Source organism: Artemia sp. Qi Xiang Cuo, chromosome 3 (genome assembly GCF_049724085.1).
Source record: "Artemia sp. Qi Xiang Cuo chromosome 3, ASM4972408v1, whole genome shotgun sequence".
Classification (NCBI taxonomy): Eukaryota; Metazoa; Arthropoda; class Branchiopoda; order Anostraca; family Artemiidae; genus Artemia; species Artemia sp. Qi Xiang Cuo.
In genome coordinates this window covers 59521185-59547283 of record NC_142796.1, presented here as the reverse complement: position 1 = coordinate 59547283, position 26099 = coordinate 59521185, and the positions used below count along the sequence as shown (strand labels likewise).

The window sequence follows — 26099 nt, the reverse complement described above, 5'->3', positions numbered from 1 at the left end:
GTTATGGGTTTTTATATTTCTAAACATTGGACGTGATCGTCTCTTACTAGGTTGCTAGCTACCGCTGCAACCCGGATAAACAGCTAAGTACAACTAATTTCCCAAAATTGAAATATCTGGCCATAAAGAAAAAGAGAAAATGCTGTCTTATACTTCTGTCTTGAAAAGGCTGCTTTAATTTCTTATGTTTACTTTTACATTTATTGTCATGTAAGCCACCTAAATCATTCCTTATGTCTGTAGAGGAAAGTATTTACTACATTTTTAAAACTGTGCTAACTAATACTGAGCCAAAAAGTATCAGAAACTTTTAAAAGTGGAAACTGACGATGTTTAAAAAGAAAATTAACTATCGCCATCTATTTTGATGAATTTTGTTTGACTCTGAGCCGCTGAATACTTGTCCTTAACACGTAGGAGTGGGTAATTAAAGCAGAATTCTTTTTAGAATGGGGTAACAGCTTAAGATCAAGTAGCCTAATGAACCTGTTGAGGTTTTTACAACATAACATAGGCCTACTTTATTGAGAATGGATTTCGGCTTATAATTCTGTTTAACTACCGCTTACAAAAATATTTCAGCTTTGGTCCTATAGCAACATAAATAGGGGGTAGAGGAGGGGTGCAAGCAAATGCAATTTTTGAAGAGAAAAATTATCTACCTTTTGACAAGCCAGCAAAAATACAGAAAAAAATTTAGTAACAACATTCCATAGAAGTAAATAATCTTTTGTCTGTATATTAACTCTATTATTTTATTTTTGGGTAGCAGAATTTAAAAAAATTCGCTCCAAATAGCTTTGAAGTAAAGGTAGATACAGCAGCAAGTAGATCTATTGACATCGGAGAGCAGGTAGCAGATAGCCGTGGAGAGAATTCTTTTTTTCCTCTTTTCCAGTTTTCAGGTCATGGAGCCCACTAGGGTTTATTTGTATTTTTTTTTCTCGTTATTGTAGATACGTTGTAAATAAACGACCTTGAATTTGAACTTCTTCAGCCTTTAGTTAAAACCTAAACACTAGTCTGTCAATAGGAAATGGTTTAAATTTGCCATTACAAAGCATTTAAACGATTTTCGAAGCCTTTTATTGATTAGGTGTGGCTAACACAATATCATTTGCTTTACAAGAATTATCTGAGTGATAGATCATATGAAAACAAAAGGAATGTAAAGAAAGTAGTGAAAACATTAAAGTATGAATTAAGGAGGTGTGAAGTGGAGGCCATGGATAAGATTGCCGAGGATCAGGAAGATGCAGCTAGACGGCATAATAGTAAAATATTGTCCTGCCATGTTAATAAATTGAGAGAGAGTTGTCAATCTGCACTTGTCCCAGTTAAAGATAAGAACGGGGCCCCAATTAGTGGTAAGGGAAGAGTTAAAGACACATGGGCAGAATATTTTGAGAATGTGCTAAACCGAGATAGAGTTGCGGGAAAAGATATAGAGGAAAATGAAAAAGTTTGTGATACCTTGGATGTGAAGGAAGATTTATTTTGTGAGGAAGAATTAGCGACAGTATTAAAAGGATTGAAAAATAATAAACCTCCAGGTGCTGATAGTATGGTAAATGAGTTTTTTAAATATGGCGGCTCTGAGGTTAGAAATAAGTTACTGAAGATTATGAATAAAATTTTTGAAAAAGAGGAAGTACCTAGCGATTTTAGGAAAACCTTCATTAAACTACTGTATAAGAAAGGTGATAAGAATGAATGTGGTAATTATCGAAGCATTTGTCTGGTCTCTGTAGGTGGCAAATTACTTAGTAATATGATAGTTTTTAGACTGAGAAATGCTGTAGATAAAGTTTTAAGAGATGAACAGTGCGGTTTTAGAAAAGGTGGAGCATGTGTTGACTAAATTTTTACTCTTAGGTTAATAATTGAGGTGAATGAGTTATCAAACACCTTTGGTCCCTAGTTTTATAGATTATGAGCAAGCGTTTGATTCTGTTGATAGAAGAGGTTCAGCAAAGGTCTTATCCTTGCGTGGTATACCAGACAAATACATTAAAGTGATTAGTGCTATGTACGAGAATAACACTGCTGTGGTTAACGAAGGAAATGAGACAAGCAGCTGGTCTCATATTAAATCAGGAGTTAAGCAGGGTTGTATTCTATCCCCCTTTATATGGAACATTTTGATGGATTTTGTCTTAAGGAGCAGAGGAAAGGCAATGGGAGACCACGGAATCAAATGGGGAATAAAAACTCTCCTGGACTTGGATTATGCTGATGATTCAAGCATCCTAGATGAAAGTGTGAGCAAAATGAATAACTTTTAGAGGTTCTGCGAGTTCAAGGTGCTAGAATAGGTTTGAAATAAATGTTAAGAAGACTAAGTCACTAAGGCTAGGAATAAGTGAAGATGAAAAGGTGTGACGTTGGGTAACGAAAATATTGATCAGGTGGACAGCTTCACTTGCCTTGGTAGTATTATTAGTAAAGACGGTGGGAGCAGTGAAGATGTTAAAAGTAGAATGGCCAAGCTTCAGGGTGTTTTTTCACAGTTCAAAAAAAGTTTGGAAGGTAAGTCTGCGAACCAAGATTAGAATGCATTAGAATCCAACATTAGAAACCAAGATTAGCATGGGCGCTCCGAAAAGCGGATGAAGATTTGCTAAATGTTTTTCAGAGAAATCTCTTGCGGATTGTACTGGGTACTCGGCTGACTGACCATATTTCAAACAGTAGGCTGAACAAAAAGTGTGGTTCGATTCCGCTTTCTAGGGCTATAATGGGGGAACTAATGAGGTGTCTAGGGTACGCTCTGCTGATGAAGGATCACACATTGCCAAAGATCGTCCTTGTTGGCCAACCGTCTAGGGCTGAAGGGAAAGCAGATGGTCCGCGGTTGGGGTGGGAGGATGTCATAAAGAAAGATTTAAAGGAAATGGGAAATTCCTAAGAGGGTATAATTAGGGAGGCTTTGAATAGATTGGGATGGAGGAGGAGTGTGCGTAGCTGTTTTGGCCTCAGGTGGCTTGGTGCTGCGATGAGTTGTTAGTAGTAGTATTTGCTTTACTATGGGTTCACACACAGACGACGTCTTGCATGTAGCTACGATTAATCACCCAGAAGTGCTGTAATTACATCTGAGTGAGATTTTCTGATAGAATATACCCATTTTTTTTAATTATAACTCCATTATGAGTGAATATCCTCCATGAATCAAAACTCCTCCAATAAATCAGACTTGTAAACTGCACCTCAATTACTGAAAGGCTAAATAAAATGGATATTGAAATTTTTATTTGATCATAAGATACCATTAAGATTTCATTTAAGACTGGTTTCCTGTCGCAGCTTTAGCAAAAAGAAATTATGCCCTTGATTTTGGGTCAAGTTTACTTCATTTTTTTATTGCTGGTTTTAAAAACAAAATTCCAAACAAAAAGAAAGTGAAAAAATTGAAAGAAAAAAGTCATGTTTTTTCAGTCATCATTATCATGCCTAAAGGTGTATCTGATACTATCATACTTCCGAGAAAATTGGCAGAAATGGCTCGCTAAGCTATCCCCAAAGTGAGTATTAACAGGGAAATGCAGATTAGTAAAACCAATCATTGAACGTACGATGCTTAACTGATGCTCCTTTTGTAAGCTTAGCAAACGGTTAGCTTGAGCAGTGTTCATATGCAAGTCCAGCAGGACTTCCATGCCTAGAAATGTCTTGTATCTTTGTGATGCCTAGAGATTTCGCAGATCTGAACATGCACTTGCTTAAGCATTGCAGTTCAGCATATGAACGCCACTCTTAAGCATAGATGATAACTATAGTACAAAAAAGATTCCTAATTGGTGGGATTTGAATAGAGTTCCAGACTCTTGAATTGGATGCTTAGCTGCAATTTGTTGCAGCTAAGAACCGAATTTTTACATGTGAACGAGAACCATATTGATACTGATGTCAGGAGAGACACGTGTCTAGACATATAAGTGTAACTAGATACGCATATGAATGCGGCTTTGCCTATCATGTAATCATCTTAGAAATATGAAAACGTCAGATATAACTTTCAGTGGAGTGACACCGACGAAATGCCCCTGCTTGATAGTTCCCAACTGAAAGTAATCAGTTGTGTGATAATTGCAATAATTTACTTTTACACGTCGATTCTGACAGGAGATGCGTGGTAAATTACAAGAGGGGAGGGGTAAAGGGAATAATTGTAGAGATTCAATCTTAATTACCTCATGTGGTCCTTATTGGCTCAATTTTGGCAGGGAATACACTGTAAATTTAGTTAGAAGCAAGGTAAAGCGCATTTTTGTAGATTATCAGCTATCTTAAAACAAAAGGGGCGGGAAAAATTTGGCTGGGAAATCCAATATAGCCGGTGAAGGGCAAAAAAAATCCTGACCAACATAATAAACCATCTAACAAAAACGCTGTAAAAGGAGTTTTCATATTAATTAGTTACATAATACATAGGCCTAACAGGAATAATTTTGAATTTTATACTCACTCCCAGAACTGTTCAACTGAAGAAACATTAAAAAAATGGGTTTCGTTAGATACTTGAGGCTCGTCTAATGTTGTCAAGTAACAGGTCGATTTTTCATTCCACCATCCACCTAAAATAATTTATGCATTAAAATAGTTCAAGCAGTCTTTTATTTCATATTATTGTAAATGTACATATCCTGTAGGAAAATATTGTTATATTGATGATTCTGAAGCTTATTGTTATAGCCAATTTGTAAATAACTTCTAAATTAATCCTTCGAACATATTAAGATAATCTGTAGGTACTGTTGTTCAGAACCTTCATTGTTAGAAATGCTCATAACTATCATCTAGTACTATCAGCTAGTAATATAAACATAACTAGCATTTCATATAAGTTAATATAAGTAATTGATATAATTAATTGAAATAACTACTTAATAAACTCATTAATGCAACATATTAATCTGTTTGTAATGGTAGATTTAGCTAATCAGGATATTTTAATGTAATTGGAGGTATTATTCAAAAAATCCATTCTTTGTTGTCGATTCTTTATTTTCAATTATTTGAGCCTTTCTTTTTCGTCCATTATCCATTATATTGTCCAGAAATATCAACCTCCATTCTTTGATCTTAGTTAACAACCTTGACCTTTAATGGTCTTTTTCTTTTCAAATAGTCCAAGACCTGCAGAAACTAGACTCAAACGGACGAAGTACGTATGGACGGACAAAATATGGACGTATTGAAGTACGTGTGGACGAACAGACGAAGTACGTATGGACCGGCAATGATTAATCAAGATGGTTTTCTTTTGATCTTGATTTTGATTAAATAAAAAAAACAAGTTTTTTAAACTGAAAGTAAGGAGCGACATTAAAACTTAAAACGAACAGAAATTATTCCGTATATGAAAGGGGCTGTCCCCTTCTCAACGCATCGCTGTTTATGCTAAAGTTTTTATTATTTAAAAAAAATAGAGTTGTAAGAAAGTCAAACTTTAGAATAAAGAGCGAGGCGTTGAGGAGGGGACAGCCCCGTTCAGATACGGGATAATTTCTGTTAGTTTTAAGTTTTAATGTCGCTCCTTACTTTCAGTTTAAAAAACTTGTTTTTTTTATTTAATTTCTGATCGTTTTTTAGTTAATACAGCTTTTATTTTGGCTCACCGTCATTGAATAAGTAAACAAAATTTGCATAAAAATTTTACTTTTCTTTTGCTAAATGGCTGTCTCCAAATTTGGTTCTGACGTAATTTACAAATTCACTTACGTAACAAACTTCTATATTCGTATATTTTTCTTCTGGCAAAAAATACAAAGTTGCAGATTTTTGCAGATATGAGCTTGAAACCTATGTAATAGGGTTTTCTGATACGCTGAATCTGACGGTGTGATTTTCATTAAAAATCACTTGTAGGGGATTAAAAAATCAGGTAAATTTTCTCAGGCTCGTAGCCTTTGATGAGTAATACTAAACTTAATAAAATTTATATATTTAGAATCAGCATTATAAGCCCATTTTTTGATACATTTATTGACATCAAAATTCCGTTTTTAAAAATTTCGATTACTATTGAGCCATATCGCTTGTTTTTTTTATTGTTTTTTTTTATTATGTATATGTTATTACGTATATGAGGGGGTTCTCCCCTTAGTCAATACCACGCTCTTTACGTTAAAAGTTAAAATTTTTTTTAATTCACAAACCCCTGAATCATAAAGGCCGTTTAATTAGAATAGATAGCTCTTTTGAAAGCACTAAAAAAACTGTAGCGTAAAGAGCGAGGTATTGACTAGGGGGCGAACCCCCTCATATACGTAATAATTTCTGTTCGTTTTAAGTTCAAATGTTGCTTCTTACTTTCAGTTGAAAAAACTAGTTTTTTTTTAATTTAATTTCTGATCGTTTTTTAAATAATTATTGGAAATCCGGCGTCCAATTCATAGAAATGTCCCTTACCTCAAAGAAACATCCTCCACGGAAAGATTCCCCAGAGTAACCCCTCCTCCCGCCCCCCCCCCCACCAGAAAAAAATCCTTCCTGAAAATGTCTGTATACTTCCCAAAAACCAATACAAAATTTAAGCAATGGGCAAAGTTCAAAACTTGCAGCCCTTCCCCTGGGAACTGTGGGGGATTAAGTCATCCTAAAAACATATTTATTATATTTTCGACTATACTGAACAAAATGGCTATCTCAAAATTTTAATTGGGTAACTTTGGGGAAAAAATGAGCGTGGGAGGGGTTCTAGTTGCCCTCCATTTTTGGTCACTTTAAAAGGGTACTAAAACTTTTCATTTCATTTCCAATGAGTCCTCCTACGATATTCTAGGACCACTGGGTTAATACGATTACCCCTGGAAAAACAACAAATAAACACGCGTGATCTTTGTCCGAGAGATCCGTGATCTTTCTTCTGGCAAAAAATGCAAAATTTCACATTTTTGTAGATAGGAGCTTGAAACCTCTACAGTAGTTTCAAGGACCTCCTACGATATTCTAGGCCCACTGGGTCAATAAGATCACCCCTGGGGAAAAAAACAAAAAAAAACAAATAAACACGTATCCGTGATCTTTCTTCTGGCAAAAAATGCAAAATTTCACATTTTTGTAGATAGGTGCTTGAAACTTCTACAGTAGGGTTCTCTTATACGCTGAATATGGTGGTGTGATTTTGATTAAGGTTCTATAACTTTTAGGGGGTCTTTCCCCCTTTTTTCGAAAATCAGCCAAATTTTCTCAGGCGCGTAACTTTTGATAGGTAGGACTAAAGTTTATGAAACTTATATATTTAAAATCTGATTCTTTTGATGTATCAATTGGTATCAAAATTCCGTTTTCTAGAGTTTCGGTTACCATTGAGCCGGGTCGCTCCTTACTTACAGTTCGTTACCACCACAGTTTATATGATTAGCAGTATGATCTTTCCCTATCTCACCCAATATAAAAACCCGGACCGAGGTGCGAGTGCTCCAGAGAACCTATAAACATAAGCGGCATTAGATCTTTTCACGGGTAGACAAAGAATAATCACCTACAGAACAAATACTGACAAAACCACTTGACCGGCTCAACCAATAAGGGGACAATAAGTGCAAAAATAAGTGGGAGGACCTTTTTGTTCGCACCGAGAATGAAGAGCCAGAAATCATCTGCGGTAAACTTACTGGATAATTATATAAACTGTGGTTACCACGAACTGTTTGAGCGGATTTTCTGGTTTTCAAATACACCCAGGTGTTTAATGCCAATTTTTATTCTTTAACAGGGTCCGACCGACTTTCTACTTCTTCATAGAATCATATTCGAAAAATTTTGAAGTTTTTTTCCAGAAATCAGGGAAAATATCTATCCCAAAAAGTCTGTTTTTTTTTATTTAAACCTGTATAAAAGCTTGTTTTTTTAATTTAATCCTATAATGGATCTAGATAAAGAAGTGACGGTAGAGTAGGTATTTTTGATAATACTAAACAGATTTTTTTTTTTTTTTTTTTTTTTTTTTTTTTTTTTTTTTTTGTCATTTGTAAGCCAAACTCTTTTGACATATCTGGATGAAAAAAATAAGAGCCAATACTGGGTCTTCAATTCTTTTGCAGCAAATTTACAGTTTTTCTGTCCAATTATAGATCAATGTGCATTATATGGAATATTAACTAAAGTACTAAATTCTTTAAAATACCGGTTCTGCTAGAAAATACTGCATTCCAATTTGGTTTCTTGGATTTTCTAAGACGAAGAAGTAGAAACACTGCCTAAATTTTTACAATTGACGAAGGGATGAATCTGTCCAAATGTTTGGATATATCTGGCTTGTAATAAGATTATAGTGAATACGGATTACACTTACTACAAGTGTCCCAGGGTAGGTCGGGTATTGCAACGAAAGATTGAATAAAATACCACAATGTCCAAGCCACAATGACACAGTAATAGATATTTATGTATGACACCATCAGTGTGGAGCCAAATCCGACACCTATAAAAAAAGCAATTAGAGGGGATGAAAGGAAATTATTTAGATAAGGTTAAGGGGTCTGTCTTAAAACGAGGTAGATTTTTCTTTTTGTCATATTAAAAATGTGAAAGAAAAACGTACCAATAGCATGCTACAAGTGTTATTGTTATTTAGAAAGGAAAACATTTTGTGGAAGAATACTTCGTGTTAGAATTTAATTTTGACAATACTGCTTTGATAACAGGCCTATGCTAATTTTTAGTGAAATTGGAAGGAAATTTCGGCAAGAAAAATTGATTTTTTTTTTTGTTAAATAGATTTTCTTTTCATAATAAAAAAAAGCTAGAAAACGCGAAACGCACAAATTGGTTGTATTAATGAGGCAATAATTTCAGATGTAAACTTCATTCACCCTTCACCCCTCTGGTTCTACCAGTGTCGTAGGGATATCTAAGGATTTATTTGAAAACGAAAGGGGGACCGCTGACTAGTCCTAAAGTTTCACTTCATTGCTACCTCTGAAGAAAAAACTATTTTTTTTATCAGAAAGAATGAAAAAGAAGCTAATTCATTACAAAAAAAAAGTAAGAAAAGAGAAAACTTCATGAATGTACAAGTCAGAAAAAATAGTCTACAAGTGATAAGATTCAAACAGGTTAACTTCGAATAGGTTTTGAGGGGAATAAAAATTTGTTGTTTTATAAGAAATATGCCCTAGCAATTGTTTGGATAGATGCATGTATATGCATTGAAAGCCAGCGAGCCATAGCAAATAACAAAACTTGCGTAATATATTGCTCTTGACTGTTCTTTGTAAAAATAAAAATAACATTTAAGTTACTTCTCGGCAATCATCGTTTTGTTTACATATGTCTCTAATTGTTCGATTTGAGTACATGTCAATAGATATTCTAGTGACAGATCTATGACATGAAAAATGTAAACTTCCAAGTTCAGAGTTTATTTATTGACAAATAAATTGACAACAAAAAAACACTTCAACATAGTCTCCCCGCAAAGCTCTATAGCCAGAAAAAAAAAACAGAGAAACAAAAATAAAAGAAATAGAGAAAAAAAATCTAATTTTCCACCTAAAAATCCCCCAAAATCAAAAGCTAGGCAGGGGAGCAGCGCATGACTTCAAACCCTAAAACTGAATGAACTGAACAAAAAACAGAAAAAAAATCTTATAGCAAACATCGAAACACAATTCAGAGTCATCAACTCTTGGGAAGACCAAATAAAAACAAATCAATTATTATCTACAAAATCTTTATCGTTATTATCATCAACGCACAAGGGGCACGGTAACGCAATTCTCAGTGTATCTTTGCTATATTCATTTTTTGAGAATTTGCAGGAAATTGCGGTTGTTGCTATTATAATTATATTATAGATAATTTATGTATAAAATAGCATAACTTCATAGTAATTCCTGCTGTGGGAACTCTGGTGTATTTCAAATGACTTTCCACGCATGATTAGTGGCCTACTGGGGCTTATCGCAAGGTTGAAGCTAGCATCAAATTGCAACAGGGCTGGCTTAATTCCAATCAGTATCTCAATAGGAAAATAATTCATTTTAGAAGGAATAGCATATTTAAAGATCTACAGTACTGCAAGACAGGGGTGTTATTTACTACAGGGCAGGGGGAACAACTACCACGCCAGCTTGCCCCCCCCCAGCTGAAATTTAGTGTCTTCAAAAATCTTGTCAAAACTAAAATAGGCCTACATTTTTGAAGCATCCAGAGGAACAGATCCGTTTTGTTTATTATGCCTTTGTTGTATTATATGGCTGGTTTTTCATTCTTGACTATCATTTTCATTGACTTGGGAAAATTGGCTCCAACTTTGCCCCCCCCCCCACCCAAGATTTTCATGAAATTACACCACTTGCACAAGAGAAACATTGATGAATTGCTATTCTGAAACCTCCCAGGTCAACTTGAAAGATTGATGTAAAGAGGCATCATAAACTTCTTGAGGTATCATAACATCAAACAGTTCGTAGTAACGAACTGTAAGTAAGGAGTGACGCGGCTCTATAGTAACCGAAACTCTAAGAAACGGAATTTTGAAACCAATAGATACATCAAAAGAATTGAATTTTTATGCTGATTTTAAATATATAAGTTTCATCAAGTGTAGTCCTACCCATCAAAAGTTACGAGCCTGAGAAAATTTTTCTTATTTTCGAAAAAAGGGGCAAAACACCCCCTAAAAGTCATAGAATCTTAATGAAAATCACAGCATCAGATTCAGTATATCAGAGAACCCTACTGTAGAGGATTCAAGCTCCTATACGCACAAATGGGGAAATTTATATTTTTAGCCAGAAGACGGATCATGGATGCGTTTTTTTTCCTAGGGGTGATCTTATTGACCCAGTGGTCCTAGAAATTTGCGAGAGGGCTCATTCGAACGAAAATTAAAAGTTCTAGTGCCCTTTTTGAGTGACCAAAAAAATTGGAGTGCATATAGGCCCCCACTCACGCTCATTGTCCCCAAAGTTACCGGATCAACATTTTGAGATACCCATTTTGTTCAGCATAGTCGAAACATTTAATAAGTATGTCTTTGAGGACGGCTTAATCCCCCACAGTCCCCGGGGGAAGGGCTGCAAGTTATGAACTTTGCCCATTGTTTACATATAGGCCTAGTATTGGTTATCGGTAGGTATACAGATGTTTTAAAGGTTTTTTTCTGGTGGGGGGGGGGTCGGGGGGATTGTGTTACGTTGGATAATGTTTCCATGGAGTAATTTTAACTGGGAGAAGAGAATTTCCATGAAGGGGGCGGTGGATTTCCCATCATTATTTAAAAAACAGTAAGAAATTAAATAAAAATAAAAAAGTTTTTTCAACTGAAAGTAAGGAGCAACATTAAAACTCAAAACGAACAGTAATTATTACGTATATGAGGGGGTTCACCCCCTATTCAATACCTCGCTCTTTACGCTAAAGTATTTTTAGTAATTTCAAAAGAGCTATTTATTCTAATTAGACGGCCTTTGTGATTCAGGGGTCATTCCCAAAGAATTGGAACAAAGTTTGAACTTTAGCGTAAAGAGCGAGGTATTGACGAGGGGGGCGAACCCACTCATATTACGAAAGTTCACCCCCTCTTCAATACCTCGCTCTTTACGCTAAGTTCAAATTTTATTAAATAATTGCCGATATAAGCAATAATTTGTTTGTGTTATTCTCCAGCCAATCTTAGCATTTAATTTTACCTTAGGTTGCTTCATAACTATAATTTTTACGTGATAATAAACCAAAGATATTGTATGTCTTCGGCTTGTGGTTGTCACTAAATGATAAAAAATTAAACAAGTTTGTTTTTTTTACTGAAAGTAAGGAATAATATTGAAACTTATCGAACATAAATTATTACGTATATCTTTTGAAGATCCGTTCTTTCATTCATTTTAGTCATTTGAGAATTGCTCAACTGGTGACTATCTTTTGGATAAAAATAGTTTAGACCTCTTTGGCCGTTTTGTTGTTATGCCTTATAAAATTAGTTACGCACATATGCTAATTTAAGTTACGTGGGAGAATCTTTCTATGGAGAAATTTCTCACGGGGGAAGGGAATTTTCCATGGAAGAGAAGCTGTAATTCCCGAAATTATCTAAAAAACACTTAAAAAGCGCTTAAATAAAATTAAGTTTTTTTCAACTAGAAGCAACATTAAAACTTAAAACAAACAGAAAATATTATGTATATGAGATGGGTTGCATCTCCTCAATAGCTCGCTCTTACGCTAAAGTTTTTATTTAACTTTTAAAAGAGTTTACTATTCTAATTAAACAGCCTTCGTGATTTAGTAGTCATTCTAACCAACTGGAACAAAAATCAAACTTAGGTTATTATAAGTTTATTATTAGTTAAAAAAAAGTAAAATTAACATGCAAATTTTGTTTTAATTATTCATGTACGGTGAGCCAAATTCAAAACCTGCATTAATTCAAAAATGTCCAGAAATTAATTAAAAGAACAAGTTTTTTTAATTGAAAGTAAGGAGAAATTTTTTTATTGTTTTATAAAGTAGAGTTGTGAGAAAGATTCAAACTTTAGCGTAAAGAGTGGGGCGTTGAAGATGGGACAGCCCCTTTCATATACGGAATAATTCCTGTTCGTTTTAAGTTTTAATATCACTCCTTACTTTCAGTTAAAAAAAACTTCTTTTTTTCATTTCATTGCATAAAAGAGGGTATTTGTATTAGGGTCAAAACTAAGCCCTTATCATCGGGAATGGCCAAACATCATGAAGCCCAAAGAAGGCCAAATCGAACTCTAAAAGGTTCTCTCGTAAAAGAAGAAACGATGCTTATCAGTGATTTTTATATTAAGAAAAACTGAAAAGATGTCACCTGTTTTTTTTTTGTTTTTTTTTAGCTTCTCCAATCGATCTAGTAGGTCCCGTAGCTATGAAATATAGCCTAATTCACAAAATTGGTAGATAAACAAAATAAGTCTTGCCTGCATTTATGGCCGTAGCCAGGATTTTTTCGGCGGGGGTTGGGCGCAAAAAACTATAAAAAACTCATTAAAATGTTTTTATTTGGATTTTGTTACGTTTTTACGAGTCGGACAGAAATTTCGGGGAGACTGGGGTTCAAACCTCCCACCCCCACCCCCCATAGATACGCCCATACCTGTATGGCCACCGCAAAACAAGTTTCGAGAGGTTGCTTCCGAGTATCAAACCATAATATGCTATGCCAACTTTTTTACCCTTCAATAAGAGCCGTTTTCCATTTAGGCTTTATTTTAGAAAATTTTGGGGTATGGATGAGTCCCATTATCGGTTCTGTGAGGTTTTGACTGAGAAAGTAGGGCTCCTTTCGTTTTCCCAGTTCTTGGTATACCTTTGTATCCTTGTTGACCTCAAACAGGGACATACATTTGGAGAGGGCAGGGAGATTGGAACCCAGCTCCCCTGAAACCCAAAGCGTTCCAGAACTCTTGGGAAATTTTTATTGAAAGTAACAAATAATTTTCATTAATACTTGATCCTTGAGAAAAATATTGCATACATGCCTGAGCTCAGAAGAAGTGGAAGCACTTTTGTCAAATCAAAACAACATAACAGTTGCTAAATTTGGTCTATTATTTCTGCTTATTAAGACATTTTAACCTTTATTTTTCTACTTCAAGTGCTTTTCTCACAAATCTATGCTCCATTTCAACTTAATACTTTCAGCTCACATTACTATTCAGCTGACATAATTTGTTCCACTGAGAAATTTCATAGCAAATTTCTAAGAAAAAACACGCAACTGGATAACGGCTAAGATACGCAAAAGCACTTCTGAAAACAAGCCGTCAAGAAGAATTTTTTAGTCAATATTAGTAATTAAAATATAGTAATATCAGATATATTATTATTATTATTTAAGCAAAAATGTAAATATAAGACAATTCAAGTGAGAATAAAAATAATAATTGTTTCATCAGTTTCTACTTTTTTTGTAGCAAGTTTGAAGCTACACAAATTTCTAAGCAAGAACATTGAATCCTCCATACAAACTTTTGAACCCTATACTTCAGGATGTTACTGATTCCCAAGAAATTCAAAACTAAATTTCTTGAAAGAAAAATAACTCCACCTTGAAAAATGTGACTGACTTTTTTTTAATAGGAAACACTAAAACTGTAAATAACAAAAAAAATAGTTAACATTTTTACCTAAATTATCAAATTTTTACCTATTTCTTTTTACATAAAGTCTCTGTTTCTTTGAGGGGCAACTTGTTTTAAAAGCCTATTTCAACACCAATTTTGACCAAGTTTTTTTCTCGTTTAAGCTAAGAGAAATCGAGGTATTACTGTCCTATATTTCCATGTTAATAAGTGCGCTATAGCTCTATTGGTATATTTCTTTCTCATATTCTTGCAAGCCAATCATATTACTTTAAGCATAAGTCAGAAAGGGAAGCCAAATAACTGCGTATTTATTACCTGCTGTTGCCATATCAACTATTTAAGGCAGTAAAAGGAATGTAGAACCTGATTGGTTCTTTTGTATGAAATTTTAAGCCAGTAAAAATAAGTATTTGACTAAGGACTTTCTTACAAGTAAACTCTCTGTTTTTCTATGGCTTACCTTTCAGTTCTCTTAGAACTTGAGATAGCCCTAGTAGAGGAGGGGGTACCAGCGCAATCACGCACCCCTGCTGCCACCTATAACTTTTTTTAACACCAAATATTGACACGAGACCCACGTGGTTTATGGTTTTTTCAGTAATAATTTGAAAAAACAGGAATTTTGACGCATTTATGGATGATTTCTTGGATGATTATGTGTGTTGTTTGAGTTATTTGATGTTTTTCATGGATATTTAATGGTTTTGGTCCGTGAGAATTTCAAAAATATAAATAATTTAATAATTATTTATGTCAAAAGCAATTCATGTATTTTATATGGTTTTCTCACTGAGAATGAAAAAACAATAATTATCTCACATGGAAAAACATGAATTTTCTCACTTGGAAAACCATAAACCACGTGGTCCTGTCATGAGTAGCACCTGTGAACTTGATTTACATAAAGTTCGCTGAGAGCGTGCACTTACAACAACAACAACATCGACCTTGGAACACCTGTGCTGTTGACCTCAATTCACCTATCGTGAATCAATAATTCCCCTTAGAAACAACAAATTAATTTCCCCTTTCTTGACAGATCAGTCAATCAATGACATCATCTGTCAGACTTTAAAAATTTTCGCCTAGAAACATTTCTCCAGGAATAGATCCAAATCATTAATGTCTTTGCCTCGGGAACAGTTCTACTGGTCAAACTCCAAAGGATATTAATAACCAAAGGCCATGGAAACAATTAGGCAAGAAACATCTTAGCGATGAATTGTTTTAGCGCGCGAAAAGGTTTCTTATTAATTTGAAATGCGTTAGCGCAGAGATGCCAATAACAAAGGAACACGCTGAATTTGTGTTTAGGGATTATTTGGGCGAAACCGTTTTAGACAGGTTATGGAACTATTTCGGCGAAACAGATAGACATTTTTAAAGAAGATTTTTGAAGAGATTTTGGAAGAAAATTTAATGGTGAAACTCTGTGGTCGTTATAATACACAAGTTTCATTTGAACAGTGTTGTGAGGTCCTCTAACCCAACCCCAAAGGGTTCCAATCCTCCTACCCCAACCCCCAAGGGTTCCAATCCTCCTACCCCCACCCCCAAGGACGCCCCCGGTCCTCAAAGGCCCCCCGGGCTCCCAAAGGGTCACCGGCGCCCCCAAAGTCCCACCCCGACCCCCAAAGGCCAACCCCCGGCCCCCCAAAGGAATTATTTACTGACCTTCAGTTGTTGTGATTTTAAAAGTTCTGCTTTTGTTTTCTAAAATCATCGCCTAAAATTCCTCAAACTGTTTCACCCAAAGAGACACATACACAGAGACAAATACACAGAGACACACAGACAGACACACACCGGCAGACACACACACAGAGTCTCTCACAGAGAGACAATCACACAGAGACAATCACACACTGACACACACACAGTGACACACACACAGCGACACACACACACAGCGACACACACACAGCGACACACACACAGACACAAAGACACACAGACACAGACACACCGACACATACGCACAGACACACAGACAGAGAAACATACACAGAGACAAACACACACAGACACACACACAGAGACACAAACACATAGACACACGTACACACATAGAGACAAACTCACACACAGAGAAACAAACACACACACACCCACACACAGACACACACACACACACACACACAAACAGACACACAAATACAGAGACACACACACACAGAGACACACACAGACACACACACACAGACACACACGCAGAGAGACAAACACACCCAGACGCACACACACAGAGACACACACAGAGAGACACACACAGACACACACACACACACATACACAAACACTCAGACACAAACAGACAGAAACAAAAACAGAGACACAAACACAGAGAAAAACCCAAAGACACACAAACACACACAGACATACACACACACACACACACACACAGAGACACACGCACAGAGACACACACACACACACACACACACAGAGACACACACACAGACACACACACACAGAGACATACACACAGAGACACACACACAGAGACACATAAACAGAGACACACACACAGAGACACACAAACAGAGACACACACACAGAGACACACACAAACACACACACTCAGACACAAACACACACACAGAAACACACACACACAGACACACACTCAGACACACACACACAAACAGACACAAACACACACACACAAACACAGAGACAAACACACACATACACACAGACACACAGACACACAAACAGAGACACACACACACAGAGACACAGACACAGAGACACACATACAGAGACACACACACACACAGACACACACTCACACAGACACACACACAGACACACACACACAGAGACACACACAGAGACAGACACACACACACAGACACCACCACACACACAAACACACACAGACACACACACATAGACACACACACACACAGACATACACACACACACAGACACACACAGAGACACAGACACAGACAGACACACACAGACAGACACACACAGACAGACACACACAGACACACACACAGAAACACACACACAGACACACACACAGACACATACACACAGAGACAGACATACACACACAGACACACAGACACAAACACACAGACACACACACAGACACACACAGAGACACACTCACAGACACACACACAAACAGACACACACACAGAGACACACACAAAGACACAGAGACACACACAGAGACACAGACACAGACAGACACACACAGAGACACACACACAGAGAAACACACACAGACACACATAAACACAGAGACACACACAGAGACACACACACATACACACAAACATACACACACACAAACACACACAGACACACACACACATAGATACAAACACACATATACACACACACAGAGACAAACACACACACACACCCAACAAAGAAAACCAATCAGAGACACACACACAGAAACACAAACAACGTGACAAACACACAGACAAACACACAGACAGAGACACACACACAGATAAACACACAGACAGACAAACAGATAGACAGACACACACAAACACACAGACACACAAACACACAGACACAGACACACATAGAGAGACACACAGAGAGACACGCACAGAGACAGACACACACACAGAGAGACACACACACACAGACACACACACACAGACACACACACAAAGAGACACAAACACAGAGACACACACACAGAGACACTCACACAGAGAGACACACACACAGACCCACACACAGACACTCACACAGCGAGACACAAACAAAGACCCACACACATACACACACACAGAGAGACACTAAAACAGAGACACTCACAAATAGAGACAAACAAACAGAGACACACACACAGAGAGACTAACTCTAAGAGACACACACACAGTGACACACACACAGAGTCCCTCACAGAGAGACACACACACAGCGTCAAACTCACAGAGACAATCTAACAGAGACAATACCACACGGAAACACACACAGAGACACACACACACAGACAAACCCCCAGCGCGCGACACAGAGAGACCCACAGACACACACAAAAACAAACAGACACAAACACAGAGACACACACACAGAGACACACACACACAAAGAGACACACATAGACACACACACAGACAAAGAAACAAACAGAGAGACAAACACACAGACACACACAAAGACAGACAAACAAACACACACAAACAGACAGAAACTTACACCCACAAAGACACAAAACCAGAGAGACAAACACACACAGACACACACACACAGAGACAAACAAACTGACACCACCACTCACAGACACACACACAGAGACAAAATCACAGACACACACACAAACACACAAACAAACAGAGACACACACACACAGACACACACACACAGACAGACACAAAAAAAGAGACACACACACACATAGAGACACACTCAGACACACACACACACAGACACACACACACACACAAACACACACAGACGGACACACACACACAGACACACACACACACAAACACACCCAGAGACACACACACAGAGACACACACACAGAGACAAACACACAGAGACACACACACAGAGACACACACAGACTCAGAGACACACACAAACACACACAAACACAGACAGACACACACACACAGACACACACACACAGACACACACACATACACACAAACACAGAGAGACACACACAGACACAAACACACAGAGACACAGACACACCGACACACACACAGAGACACTGATACAGAGAGACACACACAGACAGACACACACACACAGACACACACACAGACAGACACACACAGATACACAGAGACAGAGACACAGACAGAGAGACACAGACACAGAGACACACACGCAGAGACACACACGCATACACACACACAGAGACACAGACACAGAGACACACACACAGAGACACAGACACAGAGACACACACACAGACACACACACAGAGACACACACAGAGACACACACACAGAGACACACACACAGAGACACACACACAGAGACACACACGCAGAGACACACCGATAAACACACACACACAGACAAATAAAGAGACACACACACACAGAGACACACACACAGCGATACATACACACAGACAAAAACCCACACAAAAAAAACCAGAGACACACACACAGAGACACACACACAGAGACAGACACACACACAGACACACACACACACACAAACAGAGTGAAAGAAACAGAGACACACACACACACACACAAACACAGTCAGACACACACACAGAGAGACACACACAGAGACTAACACCCTGAGACACTGAAAGACTCCCACTCTCTCCGACACCCACATTGCGAGGGACACACAGCCAGACACACACTCAGACAAAAAAACACAGAAACACAGATACATACACACACACACACAGGCAAACTCACACAGACACTCACATAGAGACACACAGAGACACACACACAGAGACATACACAAACACACACACACACAGATACACACACACAGAGAGAAACACACCGAGACAAACACACAGAGACACACACATACAGACACACACACAGAGAGACAAACACACAGAGACAAACACACAGAGACACAAACACACAGAGACACACACACAGAGACACACACACAGAGACACAAACACAGAATCACACACAGGCACATAAACACAGAGAGACACATACACACAGAGACACACACACAGAGACACAAACAAACAGACACACACACAGAGACACAAACTCACATAAAAACACAAACACACACAAACAGACACACCGACACAGACAAACACACACAGAGAGAGACACACACAAACACACACACACACAGACACACACACAGAGACACACACACAGAGACACACACACAGAGACACAGAAAGACACTCTCCCACTCGGCCTGACTCACAGAGAGACACACACACAGAGACACACACACAGACACTCCCACACACCGACACACACACAGACACACAATACCAGACACACACAGAGACACACACAAAGAGAAACCCACACAGAGACACACACAGAGAAAAACACAGAGACACACACACAGAGACACAGACACAGAGACACAGACGCAGAGAGACAGACACAGAGACACACACACGGAGACACACACACAGAGACACACATACACACACAGACACACACACAGAGACACACACACAGACACACACAGAGAGACACACACACAGAGACAGACACAGAGAAACACACACACAGAGACACACACAGAGACAAACTCACAGAGACACACACAGAGAGATACACACAGAGACATACACACAGAGACACACACACAGACACAGAGACACACACACACACACTCACACACAGACACAGACACACACAGAAACAAACACACAGACACACTCAGACAGACACCCACACACAGACACACAAACAGAGACACACAAACAGACACACACACACAGAGACAAACATACCGAGAGACACACACTGACACACCCACAACAACACAAGAACGCCGAGAGACACACACACAGAGACACACACACAGAGACACACCAACACAGACACACACACAGAGACACCCAAACCCACATACACAAGGACAGAGTGTCTCTGTGTGTGTGTGTGTGTGTCTGTGTGTGTGTCTCTGTGTGTGTGTATGTGTGTGTGTGTCTGTGTGTGTCTGTATGTGTGTTTGTGTGTGTGTGTGTTTGTGTGTGTGTGTGTCTGTGTGTGTGTCTCTCTGTGTTTGTGTGTGTGTGTGTGTCTCTCTGTGTGTCTCTCTGTGTGTGTCTCCGTCTGTGTTTCTCTGTGTGTGTTTCTCTCAGTGTGTGTCTCTCTGTGTGTGTGTGTGTGTGTGTGTGTGTGTCTGTGTGTGTGTGTGTGTGTGTATATGTGTGTGTCTGTCTGTGTGTGTGTGTCTGTGTGTGTGTCTCTGTGTGTGTGTCTCTGTGTGTGTGTCTCTCTGTGTCTGTGTATCTTTCATTGTGTGTCTGTGTTTGTGTGAGGCTTTGTGTCTCTGTGTGTGTGTCTCTGTGTGTCTCTCTGTGTGTGTGTGTGTGTCTTTGTGTGTGTGTCTGTGTGTGTCTCTGTGTGTGTCTCTGTGTGTGTGTCTCTGTGTGTGTATCTCTGTGTATGTGTCTCTGTGTGTGTGTCTCTGTGTGTGTCTGTGTGTGTGTCTCTGTGTGTGTGTCTCTGTGTCTGTGTCTCTGTGTGTGTGTCTGTGTCTCTCTGTGTGTCTATGCGTGTGTGTCTCTGTGTCTGTGTCTCTGTGTGTGTGTCTCTGTGTCTGTGTCTCTGTATCTGTGTCTCTGTGTGTGTGTCTCTCTTTGTGTGTGTGTCTCCGTGTGTGTGTATCTGTGTGTGTCTCTCTGTGTGTGTGTCTCTGTGTGTGTGTCTCTCGGTGTTTCTGTCTGTATGTCTGTGTCTGTGTTTGTGTCTCTCTCTGTTTCTCACTGTGTGTGTGTTTCTGTGTGTTTGTGTGTCTGTGGTTTTCTCTGTGTGTGTGTGTCTGTGCGTGTGTGTGTCTCTGTGTGTGTGTGGCTCTGTCTTTTTGTCTGTGTGTGTTTCTCTGTGTTTGTTTGTCTGTCTGTGTGTTTGTCTTTGTGTCTGTGTCTTTATGTGTCTGAGTGTGTGGGTATTTGTGTTTGTTTGTGTCTGTCTGTGTGTGTGTGTCTGTGTGTGTGTCTCTGTGTGTGTTTGTCTCTGTGTGTGTGTCTCTGTGTGTGTGTCTCTTTGTATGTGTCTCTTTGTCTGTGTCTCTGTGTGTGTGTCTCTGTGTGTGTGTCTCTGTGTCTGTGTCTCTGTGTGTGTGTCTGTGTGTGTGTGTGTGTTTGTGTGTGTGTCTCTGTGTGTGTGTCTCTGTGTGTGGGTGTTTGTGTGTCTGTCTCTCTGTGGGTGTGTGTGTTTTTGTGTGTGTGTGTGTGTGTTTCTGTGTGTGTGTGTGTGTTTGTGTGTTTGTCTCTGTGTGTGTGTGTCTTTGTGTGTGTGTCTCAGTTTGTGTGTCTGTGTTTTTTTGTCTCTGTGTTTGTCTGTCAGTTTGTGTCTGTGTGTGTTTGTGTATGTGTGTTTGTTTCTCTCTGTGTGTTTCTCTGTCTGTGTCTCTCTGTTTGTGTCTGTCTATGTGTGTGTCTCTGTGTGTCTTTCTCTGTGTGTGTGTCTCTGTGCGTGTGTCTCTGTGTGTGTGTCTCTGTGTGTGTGTCTCTCTGTGTGTGTCTCTGTGTGTGTGCGTCTCTGTGTGTGTGTGTATCTGAGTGTGTGTCTCTGAGTGTGTGTCTCTGTGTGTGTCTCTGTGTGTGTAGCTCTTTGTGTGTGTCTCTGTGTGTGTGTGTCTGTGTGTAGGTCTTTGTGTGTGTCTCTCTGTGTGAGTGTCTCTGTGTGTGTGTCTCTGATTGTGTGATCAAGTTCACAGGTGCTACTCGTGACAGGACCACGTGGTTTATGGTTTTCCAAGTGAGAAAGTTCCTGTTTTTCCATGTGAGAAAATTCCTGTTTTTACATTCTCAGTGAGAATAACATAAAACAGACATGAATTGCTGTTGACATCCATAAATGTGACAAAGTTCCTGTTTTTCAAATTCTCACTGACAAAAACCATAAAACATCCATGAAAAACATCAAATAAATCGAACAACACACATAACCATCCAAGAAAACATACATATATGTGAGAAAGTTCATGTTTTTCAAATTCTCACTGACAAAAAACCATAAACCACATGGGTCTCATGTTAATATATGATGTTAAAAAAGTTGTAGGTGGCAGCAGGGGTGCGTGATCGCGCTGGTACCCCCTCCTCTACTAGCCCTTTCTCAAAATAAATTTTAGCTTATAGTGCAAAGTGGGAATGTGACAAAAATTTCAAGTTTTAAAGGACAAACTATTGATATTTCAAAATACTCAAAAATAAATACGGTACTTGTCTATTATATAAAACACACTCGAGAAGTGAAGTTTGGTTAATACTAATGAAATCAAACAAAATATGATGAAAATATAATAGTTTGGAAACAAACCTGGGCTATATATTTGCACATAAGGGGGAGGGGGGGTGGTGTTGGTAAAGCATAACAGAAATTAAATACGCAACGTAATCTAACCAAAATACCAACTAAATACTTAAATAAAATATAGCTACAATTTATTTTCCAATCCAGCCAAAGCTGATTCTCTGGTATAAAGAAGTTGCTTGACCAGTTTCTTGTGTCATGTTTTCATCATTCGCGATCAAAATTTTCGAGTGTGTTTTATATAATAGACAAGTACCATAAATACAAATAAACATTAAGTTGTAGACTTGGGTACTAAATAACAAGATTGCATACAAACTAGTTAGAATATATTTGGAATATAGTTTGGAGCATTTTAAGGAATGAATCTATTCCAAAAACAACGATCAGAACCTGAATAGATTTAATTGATGTTTTATGTCAATTACACTAAAATGAGTAAGAAAAGATTATTAAACAAAAACAACAGCAAGTAAAATTAGAATCCATTAGTCAAAAAATGAAACAAGGACACAAAGGAAAAAACAACTGGGACAATGGTTACATGGGTGACGGCAGGGGGGGGGGGCATGCCCCCCGGGAAATTTTGGACTATGAAGCAATTATAAGATAACCAAAGGAAAGAGAGCAGAATAGGGAAAAACCATGGGAAAATGTGTGTTGCCCCTGCCTGTCCGCCAATAGATTTTGACCCTTAATAAGAAAATATAAGTTCTAATTTGTGACTGAGTGACCCCTTTCCAGTTTTGCAAAAACATTTTTTCTATATGAATTGGTTAGAGGAAAAAAAATCCAATTCTTCAAAGTAATGAATGGTAAGTAAATAACGATCCTTGTCAGTAACGAAAGTATAAGAGCCTAACTATTGTATTTGTTTATTAATAATTAGTACAGTTATTAGAACACAAGAAAGTTCGTATAATTATAGAAAACACAGGGAAAACATCTTAATAAGGGGCAAATTCTGTAAAAATATGCCGTCAACTTTTGCTTGCATTGCAAAAGTATACCCATGAAGTGGTACATAAGACCACTATAATTGGAAATATTTCCCCTGAACAAAATGCTGGGAATTTCTATATTTTCCACCTGAACGGATACGTTTTATGTGTTTTATTATCATTTTTTTCAGGAGTGATTTGTATTTATCTAATTGTCACTTTGAAAAAGATTTAATTTTTTACAGTTATGAAGTATAAAGGTGTCAAATACACAGGTTTTTGGTATTCAAAATTAAATTTAAAATATTAAATTAAAATTTTTATTTGATTTTCTTAATCTTAGTTTTAGAGTTTTACTTTGAAAAAAACTATTTGGATGATGCGTTACTTTTTATAAACACGAAGTCTAAAGGCATTAAAAACTTTGGTGTTTGATAACCAAGTTCAGAACTGTCGATATTGTTTAAAAAATATCCGTCCAACGCTTCGGCATTGCTTAAGAGAACTGAATGCTGGGAGTTTATATCGTAGTTTTAGTAAGTAGGCTATTGTTTTGTGTATATTTTGCAATTACTTACTTTTTCATTTTTATATACTTTTACTTTAATTGACATGCTTTTTCCATTGCCTTTAGAAAAATGTTAGTCTCTAAAAAAACAAATTTTTGAAACTTAAAGTAAGGAGCCACATTAAAACATAAAACGAACAGAAGTTATCACGTATATCAAGGGGGTCACCTTCTCGTCAACACCTCACTCTTCACGCTAGAGTTTTTTGGCAACTGCTTTCGTTGCAATGTTGCTCCTTACTTTCAGTTCAAAAAACTTGTTTTTTCTTATCGTTTTTAAATAACGCCTGGATACCTGGCTCCATCTCCGATGAAAAATCCCCCTCCCCACAAAAATATCATCTAGACAATTCAATCCTGGCGAAAATTTACCCCGGACAATTACCCTTAACATTTCCACGCGTAAATTTGAATCGGTAAAGAGAAAGCAAGACATAAAGAAATTCCGTATAGGAATTCCGGCAAATTCACCCAGTGTAACTTTGCCCTGAAAATTTCACCCCCTGGAAACTTCCCTCTCCAGGGAAAATTCTCGCAGCAGAAAATTCGTCCTCCCTTCCCCCACCCAAAAATGTATGCATACTTCCCAATAACAAATAAAACAATGGGCAAATTTTTTAACTTAAAAACCTTTCCCTAGGGACTAAAGGGGGTCATTTTATCTCCAAAGACATAGTTATTGGGCCTTTCAACAATGCTGAACAAAAATGCTATCTCAAAATTTTAATCAGAGGATTTTGGGAAAAACGAGGTGTGAGAGGGGGTCTAGTTGCCTTCCAGTTTTTTTAGTCACTTAAAAAGGGTACTAGAACTTTTAAATTCCGTTAGAATGAGCCCTCTCCCGATGTTCTAGGCCCACTGGGTCGATACGATTACTCCTGGAAAAAAAAACAAACAACAAATAAACACCCATCCAGGATTTTTCATCTGGCAAAAATTACAAAATTCCACATTTTAGCATATATGAGCTTGAAACCTCCACAGTAGGGTTTTTCGATGCGCTGAATCTGACGGTGTGATTTTCATTAAAATTCTATGAATTCAAGGGGGTCTTTCCCCCATTTTAAGAAAATCAGACAAATTTTCGCAGGCTCGTAGCTTTCGATGGGTAAAACTAAACTTAATAAAACTTGTGTATTTGGAATCAAACAGTTTGTGGTAACGAACTGTAAGTAAGGAGCGACCCGGCTCAATGGTAACCGAAACTCTAGAAAACGGGTTTTTCATACAAATAGATACATCAAAAGAATCAGATTTCAATGCTGATTTCAAATATGTAACTTTCATTAAGTTTAGTGCTACCCATCAAAAGTTAAGTGCCTGAGAAAATTTGGCTGATTTTCAAAAAAAGGGGGAAAGAACCTCTAAAAGTTATAGAACCTTAATGAAAATCACACCATCATATTCAGCATATCAGAGAACCCTACTGTAGATGTTTCAAGCTCCTATTTACAAAAATGTGGATTTTTGCATTTTTTGCCAGAAGAAAGATCACGGATGCGTGTTTATTTGTTTTTTTGTTTTGTTTTTTTTTTCCAGGGGTGATCGTATCGACCCAGTGCTCCTAGAATATCGTGGTTGG

At 37.8% G+C, this 26099-nt stretch overlaps 1 protein-coding gene across 2 annotated transcripts in view; it reads right to left on the bottom strand.

Moving 5' to 3' along the window:
• Window positions 1-26099, bottom strand: part of LOC148954349 (sodium- and chloride-dependent GABA transporter 1-like) — a 118883-nt gene that overhangs the window by 59702 nt on the left and 33082 nt on the right. The window contains exons 3-4 of one of the 2 annotated variants that reach the window (XM_089087050.1): window positions 8303-8431; window positions 4469-4577 (exon numbers count right to left, since the gene is read on the bottom strand). In XM_089087050.1, the coding sequence (XP_088943176.1) occupies window positions 4469-4577; window positions 8303-8431 (238 nt within the window). The remainder of the gene's footprint in view (window positions 1-4468; window positions 4578-8302; window positions 8432-26099) is intronic. The other variant, XM_089087051.1, reaches the window with a different exon arrangement.